The sequence below is a fragment of the Paramisgurnus dabryanus genome, chromosome 23 (genome assembly GCF_030506205.2).
Source record: "Paramisgurnus dabryanus chromosome 23, PD_genome_1.1, whole genome shotgun sequence".
Taxonomy (NCBI): domain Eukaryota; kingdom Metazoa; phylum Chordata; class Actinopteri; order Cypriniformes; family Cobitidae; genus Paramisgurnus; species Paramisgurnus dabryanus.
The window spans coordinates 8,900,610-8,911,752 of record NC_133359.1 but is presented as its reverse complement, the minus strand read 5'-3'; the positions used below and the strand labels follow the sequence as shown (position 1 = coordinate 8,911,752).

General features: G+C 37.2%; 1 protein-coding gene across 1 annotated transcript; it reads left to right on the top strand.

The window, feature by feature from the left end:
* Positions 1-3,578: 3,578 nt before the first annotated feature.
* On the top strand, positions 3,579-7,714 carry LOC135781851 (inter-alpha-trypsin inhibitor). Its single transcript, XM_065292421.2, has 6 exons — positions 3,579-3,812; positions 5,061-5,258; positions 6,716-6,892; positions 6,986-7,030; positions 7,122-7,200; positions 7,355-7,714. The coding sequence occupies exons 1-6, from the start codon at positions 3,740-3,742 to the stop codon at positions 7,467-7,469; spliced, it is 687 nt and encodes a 228-aa protein (XP_065148493.1). The 5' UTR covers positions 3,579-3,739; the 3' UTR covers positions 7,470-7,714.
* The last annotated feature ends 3,429 nt before the right edge of the window (positions 7,715-11,143 follow it).

The following is an 11,143-nucleotide window of genomic DNA, read 5'->3' as shown; positions in this document are numbered from 1 at the left end:
CCATGTCAAGTATGATATATGTTGTAATATGATGCGTGTGTGTGTGTGTGTGTGTGTGTATAAGCAACATATGAAGTGAATCTTCATACAGTATGTTGCTGCTCTCTTCTCTTCTCTTCTCTTCAGTTCACTCCAGACATTTTCTATATGGTTCAGGGCAGGGAACTGGGATGGCTATGGCAGATCGTCGATTTTGACCAATTTTTGGTTGATTTTGATGTTTGTTTTGAACCAGTGTCTTGATGGATGATTTAACCACGACCCATTATAAGATTTTTATCAGAGCAAGTCTTGACATTGACTTTAAGAGCAAGGTTTTGACTTTTTTAATAAAATTATAAACAACAATAAATATCCAGAGGTATATTTAACTGTAGACATGGAGTGTCTACTCCATATGGCCATGGAACCCAGTCCTGTTAAAAAGTAATATAATGGATTTTGTTTTTGCATGAGAGCAGAGGATTTGTTTTTTTAAAACTGTCTCAAACCATACTTATGGTTATAGGTGCTATTTTCCTTTATTTTTTTAAGTTTTCTGACCCCAAGATTCAACTGATTTCTGAAGTTCTCCATCTGTGATCATTGGAGAGTCTTTGGCCTTATGCTGAGCATTAAGACGATGTAGACACACGTCCTCTTCCAGGCAGTTTTGCAACATCTACACTCGATTAAATCATCTTTTTTATTGCCCTGATTGTGGAAATCACAAATCACATCAGAACTGGTTTTACCAATTGTAATAAATGATTAAGGGGCTTTGTCTTTTCTCCTGTGAAACTGGAAGAGTCATGACTGGACAACATCATGTTTCTTATCACCTTGGTGTGCGTAGAAAATGTTAATATCAATGAGAGAATACTTCAGAGATTTTTTTAATGTTCCAATAATTGTGTCTAGTATGTATTAGAGCAGGAGTTTTCAAACTTTTTGTGTGTGTGGACCACTATTTGTAATCAAGAATTTTCACGGACCACCTCATAATAAAATATGTCTACACAAAGTCCTGAATTTATCTGCACCTCTAAGCTTACTAGCACTTAAACTACTGGTCATCACAACAGATTCTTAAAACATATTCTTAAAAAGATATATTATATTATATTTGATTTTGCCTTTACACGGACAACCTGCAGTACCCTCACGGACCACTAGTGGTCCACGGACCACAGTTTGGGAATGGCCGTATTAGAGAACGTTTATTTAAAGGGGATATATCATTAAAATTGGACTTTTTCCATGTTTAATGGGGTCCCCAGTGCTTCAATCAACCTAGAAAATGTGAAAAAGACTACCCAGTCTCACAAATATGTACCTATAATCACGTAATTTTTTTATTCTTTTTCGTGATACTGTCACAAATTTCCGCGTTTTTTTCGTGATCGTATCAAAAATTTCTGTTTATGTGTCATTGCCACGGATTGGTTACTCAACTTTTTTGTCTTATATTCTTACCATTTTCGCTTCGGTTTAGGGTTAGATTTACATAAAATGACATCGTTACCCAAACCCAACTCTAACCTTAACACCAGGCGACAATGGTTTAAAATTTTAAATATATAAAAAAAACAAATCAGAAAAAATTGTATTAACCAATACTTAAAGTGACATCCTAATGCAAACACCAAATCTAACCCTAAACCGAAGCGAAAAAGCGAAAAAAAGCATTTGAGTAACCAATTTACATGACTAGGTATGTAATTTTATGTAATTTATATAATGACTGGGCTGGAAAAAGAACAACTCAGTAACTTAGTTTTGGTAATCCATTCTGGTAATCCATTCTCTGCAAGCATGTAAAAGAAAAAAGGTAATTGAAATTTGTCTCTCTTTGTGATGTCACAAGGGGTGACCGCCCCTTGATCTGCACTATCCAACCACGGCACTGCCATTTAGTGCAGAAATCAGCTCATTTGCATTTAAAAGGACACACCCAAAACGGCACATTTTTCCTCACACCTACAAAGTGCCATATGTTAAAATAAATTATATATATGGTATTTTGAGCTTAAACTTCAGTATTCTGAGGACATCAAAGATTTATTTGACATCTTTAAAAAGTCTTGTGAAATGTCCCCTTTAAAAATGCATTTTCCCGTCGGAGCCGATGGTGTAGTGGGCAGCACTCCGACATGTGGTGCTTTCACACTTTCGGCAACCCGAGTTCGATTCCCGGCTCGTGGTCATTTGCCGATCCTGTACCCCTCAATCCTCCCTCTACTTTCCTGTCCTCTCCTCAATTACTGTCAAAATGGCCAAAAAATATAACTTACAAAAAAATGCATTTTACCGTCCAATTTCAATAGTTTTACTTCAATAAACATTGTATTTTTGTGATTATTTTAAATTAAAGCTCAAAAGGTGATCGATTTTTTGCAGCTTTGATGCAACAAACACATATTTTGAAATGACGAGCAACACACATGACACTCAGAACACATATTTTAAATTCGCGCCCTTTGGAAGAGTCATCGGCCGTCACTGCTTATGACAGATTATATTTCATTGTAAGTGCATGCTTTTGAAACCTAAATCAAAATGCTGAACCTTTAACTGGCATCTTGCCAGATACTATTTTCATTGGTAACCTTTCAATAATTGTCCCACAGCAAATTGTACAGCACTGGTGTACATATGAACTCTCCAGTGAGTCATTAATTTGACATACACCCATGTGTAATCATTTTTGCTGTTTAATTGTTGTCTCACTACAGAATAAGTGGTTTACATTTAGTTTGTTCAGTCATTTGTTTATCCTGGTTCCACTCACACAATTGAATACAAAACAAAAGACATTTAAGCATTTAGATTTTTGTTCAATAAAAAATAAATAGCCAAAGCATAAAAAAAATCAGATTTATTCTGAAATTCTAGGTCACTTGACTCTATATTTCTCTGGTCCAGATTCCTTTATACAAATAAAATTTTGTTTCAGGGCCCCCTGGACCCGTGAGTCCCTATAAACACATCCACCTTTCACACAAGCTATGACCCTGCGTTTTGTCTTTCATCATGTGGTATGAAAAATATTAAAATCACTTACCCGGTCTTACCCTAAAGATTAAATAGATTTGCCAAAAGTCTAGTTTCACCATTCAGAATACAGAATGGTGAAACTAGACTTTTGGCAAATCTTTTTAATCTTTAGTTAAATACATTTTTACTTTGTGAATAGTCCAAGTATTACGTATAAAACTAATGTTGTCTACATGTCATGTTTATACATTAAATCTACATTTAAAGCACCACTAAAGAGTTAATGCTCTTTGCTCCCCCTACAGGTTGGAAGTGGAATTGTCCATTACCACTGTGGTAAATAATTTAGCCTACTGCAGCAAAGCTGGCTCTGATTGTATTGTAACTTGCCGTAAAGCAAGTTTTTGTAGTTTTCACTCGAACTACAGGACCGCGACCCGACGGTTGGAAACTTCTTTAGTGCGGTTTTGGCTGATAGAGGCCTGCAAAGCGAATGTGAAAGTGCCGTTCACCCAGTTTTGAGTGAATGAACGACTGAAACTTATTTGGAAACGTTATTTTAAGGTTAAAAAACCCTCTTTGGTGTTGCTTTAAAGAGGCAATTTTTCATGATGCCATTTTTTAAACTCTATTTAGTGGACCCTCCCTAAAGTTTATTGCTCTTATCTATGGTAAAGTACAAAGGGTAAAACGTCCTTCCTTCTTTCATTATAATTTTCAACCGTTCATCTTTGTCAGCTTTCACACGACTGTGTGGTTCACCATGAGGGAGCTTGCCATTATTTTGTTCATTTTTGCTCTTTATCACAAGATTCAGGCACAGACTGGGAGACCGGGTAAGTGATTTTAATATTTTTCATAACACATGATGAAAGACAAAATGCACGGTCATAGCTTGAAGCCTAAAAGGTGGATGTGTTTATAGGGACTCACGGGTCCAGGGGGCCCTGAAACAAACAAAATTTTATTTGTAGAAAGGAATCTGGACCAGAGCAATATAGAGTCAAGTGACCCAGAATAAAGCAGATTTTTCTATGCTTTGGCTATTTGTTTTTTTTATTAAAAAAAATAATCTAAATGCTTAAAAGTCTGTTTTTAATGTAATTGTGTTATGGGTAGTGAAACCTTTAACAAATGACTTAACAAACTAAATGTAAATCACTTATTCTGTAGTGCGTAAAGTTAAAATGTGTATGAGCAAAGGTTATTGTTTGAACATACTGCAGGATTTCATTGTCACACCTTAAAGTCATCTCGCCATGTTGGGTTAATGGGAGGGGAAATAAGCTTCTCAACTAAAACATAGGCCAAATAATGATGAACAAGATAATTCACAGAATTAAAAAACACTTTGCAATTTGCAGTAAAATGCAGGAAAATATCACATATTTCTATTTCATTTAAAGCATTATGTGAAGCCGTGTTTTAATGTCATATGTAATAACATGTTTTACTGTCGACTGGGCTGGTTTCCATAATTCATAGGTTAATCAAATCTCAAATAACATGCAATTAACTAAAACATAAATGTCATAACGTCAACATTATGCGTAGACGTCAACATAAACATCAACATTATTCAGGTATTGAATAACCAACACCACCTACAGTTACTGAGAATTGCAAGGTATCATCAGTTGTTTACTGGGGTTTACTGATCCTATTTCTTTCTTTTAAGACAGAAAAGTAGCCCTTATGTCATTTGTACCAATGAAACCACTGTCTAATATTTTTGAAAGACACGGTTAATCTCAGGTTGTACAGGTGTAAAATGCTAGTAAACATTAACATCTACAAGCATACAGTGTATATATGTAAAGAATGATGAGATTTATAACCATCATAAAAACTAGGTGTGGACTGTCCCAGATTAGTTACACATTAATCATTCAATGGTCATTTGAACTTGAACTTCCAAGCTTGTTTCTATCACCTTAGTGTAATGTGGAACAAATAATGTAAATTTAACAAAAAAAAGGACAATTTCTCATCTCATATTTAATAAATCTTTGCTATTACTTTTATATCATATATCTTAGACAATTATGTAATTTGTGCCTATCCTTCTGTTTACTAAAATCTAGATGTCTGCAGCATGGAGCCTGAGACAGGTGATGGATCGGGAGCTGAAGTTGTGATTTACATGTACTATGATCAGACTAAAGACAACTGTTTCCCTTTCCGTTACAATGGATTGGGTGGGAATGGAAACCGCTTTGTAACTGAGAAACAGTGCATGAGAAACTGTTCTGCTAGAGCTTCAGACCTCTTCCCAATGGATGGTAATTCTTCATCATAGATTTGTGTACAGTAATGCTTTGTTTGTATACCAGTGAAAATAAAGAGAGACAGACATAAAGAGCACCAATATCTCCTTAACGGTTTATAAAATACTGCCACCCTGTGGTAAAAATAACAGTACCATTCTGTACTGCCTCTAAGCATCCATAAACTTTGCACTCTTTTTAGGTTAATAGTTAAAAGGGTTGTGAGCTGAGAATTCAAATTCTCATTGATCTTGACAGTTAAGAGGTTGTTATACTATAATAACATCCTTTACAAAACACTTCCTTGTTATTTCAAAAACAGCTTTTATTTAAACTCAGGCCAGAATTCGACCCACTTTAAAAAATGTGTGACATCATAGTAATGAGTAAGACAGAGTATTCACAGAATACAGATTTTATTAAAGGCGGGGTGCATGATTTTTGAAAAACACTTTGGGAAAGGGAGTCGGGCCGAGTACCAAAACACACTTGTAGCCAATCAGCAGTAAGAGCGGTGTCTACTAACCGACATCATTGCCTGGGTTACGTATGTGTGGGGCGGGTCTATCAAATGAAGTGGTGGGGGCTTGTTTGTTTAGGTGATTTCAAATATCAACATTGGCTTTCAGAGATCATGCACCCCGCCTTTAAAGGGACACTCCAATTTTTTTTGAAAATATGCTCATTTTCCAGCTCTTCTAGAGTGAAACATTTGATTTTTACCATTTTGGAATCCATTCAGCCGATCTCCGGGTCTGGCGGTACCACTTTTAGCATAGCTTAGCACAATCCATTGAATCTGATTGGACCATTAGCATCGTGCTAAAAAATAACCATAGAGTTGAATTTTTTTCCTATTTAAAACTTCTGTAGTTACATCTATGTGTACTAAGATCGACGGAAAATTAAAAGATGCGATTTTCTAGGCCGATATGACTAGGAACTGTACGCTCATTCTGGCGTAATAATAAAGGACTTTGCCGCTGTAACATGGCTGGAGGTGCAATGATATTACGCAGCAGCCGAAAATAGTCCCCCTAAGTAACTTTCAATAGCAGGGGACTATTTTCGGGCACTGCATAATATCATTGCGCCTCCTACAAATAGGAAAAATACTTATTGGTTATTTTTGACCGCGATGCTAATGGTCTAATCAAATTCAATGGACTGTGCCAAGCTATGCTAAAAGTGGTACCGCCAGACCCGGAAATCGGCTAAATGGATTCCAAAATGGTAAAAATTGAATGTTTTAACCCTACGGGAGATGGAAATTAGCATATTTTAAAAAAAGTAGAATGTCCCTTTAAGATGCATAATACATCATTCATAATACATCGGGTCAAGCATTCTCTCATTAAAAAACTATGTGCTTTTACTAAAAATTCTGATAATATAAAATAGAATAGATTTTCATCAGACTTCTGGATCTTGCTGTATGTAAATTTTAAAATGATCTTTATATTTTTTTCTAGAAACTCGGGCTTGCACCCTTCCTCTAAAAATAGGCGAATGTCTCGGTTCCTACATCAGATATTACTACAGCCCTGAACATCACACATGCAAGTCTTTCTACTGGACTGGCTGTGTAGGCAATGGAAATCGCTTCCTCTCATTTAGTGACTGTAATGCTACATGTTACAGGCCGGAGGGTATGTGTAAATAAAATTACATTGTTTAACCTCAGTTCTATATGCAAAACCAAATTTTAATGTACATATTTTGTGTGACACATGTATGAATAGACTCAGGCCTTGAGGATCATTCAGATGAAACCGATGTACCAGTCGGTAAGCATCTCAAATTACCCACACAATATCTGTCTTCAACCGTATAATTTAACCCATTGATATGAATCTATACTGTTCTTGACTCCTATAGGAATTATCTTGGGTGTTGTCCTGGGCCTTATTGGTGCTATAATTCTCATTGTGGTGATTGTCTTTGCTGTCAAGGAGAAGTAAGTCATTTACAATTTATGTCTGTATTATATTAAACCATTTTTAATGTAGTGATATTATATAACATTTAGTTACAGTTCTTTAACGTGACTGGGTTAGTTGTGTTTTTGCTTGTGGCGTAAAGTTTTTTTTTTTTGTAATTTTACATTTTAGGCCTAGCTCGAAAAAGCGTGAGAAAAAAGGAAAAGACAAGTCATCAGATCAACCTTTAAAAGAAGAGAGAGTCGAAATGGCTGGAGGAGAAGTAAAGTCAAGTTCGACGCCATAATAGATCATTAGAGGACTTTTTATTTGAATTCCTTAACTTTGACAAATTTTAAACCACAAATGTGCATTATGGAGTAAACACTGGCCAATGGTTATTAACCAGATATTCGACCATAAAAGGTTGACTATGTTCAAGGAATGATAAGGTTCATATACTCTCACTTGTACTTTATGCTTGTATCTGCTGTATTTTGATGTGATGTAACATTTGTTTTTATACTGTATGTCCTAAAACTTGTCACAATAATAAAAAAAAATTGTTAGTATGTTCTGAAATGCTTTCCATGTTTAAGTGCTATAATTTGGTCCCCAGTGTTTCTATCAACCTAGAAAATGTAAAAAAGAACAACTCAGTAACTTATTTTTGGTAAACAATATGCAAGCATGTGAAAAAATAGGTAATTGAAATTTGGCTCCCCTTGTGATGTCAGAAGGGATAATACCACCCCTTTAAGGGATAGTTCAGCCAAAAATGATATTAAACCCATGATTTACTCACCCCGATGCCGTCCGAGATACATATATCCATCATTTTTCAGACAAACAAATTTTCAGTTATTTTAGAAAATGTTGAAATATCCATATTTAAAACTTTTTAATAAACATAACTACCATCCGGTAGCGTCGCCATCTTAGACTCCTCTGTATTCAGGAGAGAGTATTAGTGTAGTGTACGCACTTCTCTTATGGCGCTTTTCCATTGCATAGTACCCCACGGTTTAGTTTAGTTTGGGTCGGGTCAGCTCACCTCACTTTGGCGTGGTTAGCTTTTCCATCGAGTTTAGTATCACTTCGGAGTGGGAGGGATTATAGGCGTGTCGTTATATTTACGCTGCCTACTGCTGTGACATCATACACGTGAGAGCGTTGTTGAACATTCCCATACATTCATTTATTTCTCAGTCTGCCACAAAATTAAAATTGGCCACCACAAATAGATGTTTGCACATCGCGTTTATAACTACCTCTGTCTTACATGACAGTTTCTGTTCAAACACCCGACCTGTGGCGTCAGTCGACGGCGCTCCGCTGAGCCTCATTCAAGTTGCATTTAAGCATATATAATGCGGACGTGCACGTCGCGAATGTGCCGCCACAAACTGCAAGTCTGGAAAAAACTGTTATGGTGTCCCGGATTCTCAACCTGCGGATGTTTTTCATCGCTAAAAGGGTGTTTGGAAACTTATAGCAGAACACAGATAACAACATGTTTGCCTGAGACAACGCAAGCTAGCAGTAAGCTAAAGCTAATATTTACATTATAGCGATGACGTGACGATTCTCTCAGACCAATCAGTGATCTACAGTGTTTTCGCGTCACGTTTGGTATCAGCTCGGGTCGCTTGGAACCCCAACCGAGGTGGTACGAAAAAAAGTATCGGGTACTACGTACTGCACCCAATGGAAAAGCTCCCAAAAGTAAGCTGACCCGACCCAAACTAAACTAAACCGTGGGGTACTATGCAATGGAAAAGCGCCATTAGTGACGTATGACAAATTCGGAGGGGGGGGGCACAGAGCAGCAGCACAGAACCCTCAGTAAGCTAACTAAAATGGTGGCAAAACCGGAAGGGAGTTATTTTCGTTTATAAAGTTTTAAATGTGGATATTTCTACAACAAAACGGCACGGATTGCCCTCAGAGGGCCTTTGTTTATCATCCTGGAGCTGTTTGGATTTATTTTGTGAAGGATGGATGCACATTTTTTGGACGGCTTTGGGGTGAGTAAATCATGGCTTTAATATCATTTTTGGCCGAACTATCCCTTTAATCTGCACTATCCAACCACTGCCATTTAGTGCAGAGATCCGCTCATTTACATTTTAAAGGACACACCCAAAAACGGCACATTTTGCTCACACCTACAAAGTGGTAATTTTAACATGCTATGATAAATTATCTATTTGGCATTTTGAGCTAGAACTTCACATATGTACTCTGGGGACACCAAAGATTTATTTTACATCTTAGAAAAGTCTTGTGAAATGGCCCCTTTAAATAGTTTTTAAAATTCACATTTAATCTGTAACAATCAAGTGAGCTTCAGACAAAGCCATGCAAACATTTAGTGACTATATTATAAAATAAAATTATTACTTGGTTGAAAAAACTTTTAAGTGCTCCTTACATTTTCCCCACCAATCATCAATCTGCACAGACAGGATTGTGGGATATCACAAACAGTGACGGGTGCATCTGTATGCTCCCTGATGAGCCGAATGAAGCCATTACAGTACACAGACATTGAATTTAATCACCTTATTGTATTTTTGTGTACTAACTAAGGCAACAGCCATTAAAAAAGTGACTCTTGTCCTATCAGCCAACCACCGCTTTTAGTTGAACATTTCTGAACTCTAAGGGGCGGTTTCCCAGACAGGGTTTATCCTAGTCCCAGACTAAAATGCAAGTTTGAGCTGCCTTAAAGGTGGGGTGCATGATTTTTTTAAAAACACTTTGGAAAAGGAAGTCAGGCCTAGTACCAAAACACACTTGTACCCAATCAGCAGGGGCATGTCTACTAACCAACATCGTTGCCTGGGTTGCCTATGTGTGGGGCGGGTCTATCAAAAGATGGTCCAGATTCTGTTGGGGTAGGGGCGTGTTTGTTTAGGTGATTTCAAATATCAACATAAGGTGTGTTCGAATAATCGCGCTGTGCAGATCGATCGGCGAGGTTTGCCGCTTGCAGTCGAGGGAGGAGCTGAAGACGGAGCCTTCAAGCCGGACACCTGCTGCTTGCCGCAGTGATGTGTGTGCCGTGATTCTTTTTTTTTATCACGAATGAAGTGAACAAGATGGTGAATTTGATAAAAACAAACCTTTTAATAGAAAGTTGCAACCAGAAACATTTTTATTGAATGTTTTAATTGCAGCTTATACTGTATGCCCGAAATAACGGGAAACAAGCCTACATTATTAAAATACCAATAGAGTTTGGTATTTACATTTTTATTTTATTACACGACACAATATAACATATTTATGCATATTACCATGTTTTTTCCTGTTATAGACGGTTTCATCGGACGCACGTACGGTGACGCAATACGCATCTGGTCCGAACCTTACCTCCTGTTTCGGTTTTTTAATGGTCTGACTACTTGCTAATCTTAACTCTTGAACAAATACCTCGTCGAAAATAACAAATGTTTTGGTTTCCTAGGTAATCTACGTGTTGTTTATTTTGCTTGTTATATAATAAGTTTAAAGTACTTTGTTGTTATTTATTCTTAGCGGAGTTTTTCCAGAAGTTACGTGTTGACCACGAAAGCCGCTTGTTTATGTAGTTACTGCTGAAGCCGTCTATAAAAACATGAATTTATAATGTTTATTAGTGGAACTAAAAGTTGGATTTAACTTGAAACGCACGTGATCGTTGTCATCAGTGAGGCGACCAATCACGAAGAGCTGTGTCTTCATCACAACTCCGTGCAGTCGCTCTGGAGAGGCTGCACCGGCTGAGCTAGCCGGCTACTCTTGAAATGCTCTCGCGGTACTTTAAAACCATATGACACAGTCACGTGCCTGCAGCGCCAGCTCAAGTCAGACAAAATTACTAACCAGCATGCACTGCTTCAAGTCGATCGGTCTGTGCAGCGCTGCATTAAGTCGAACATACCTTTTGGCCTTCAGAGATCATGCACCCCGCCTTTAATTTAAAAGCATCTTGCA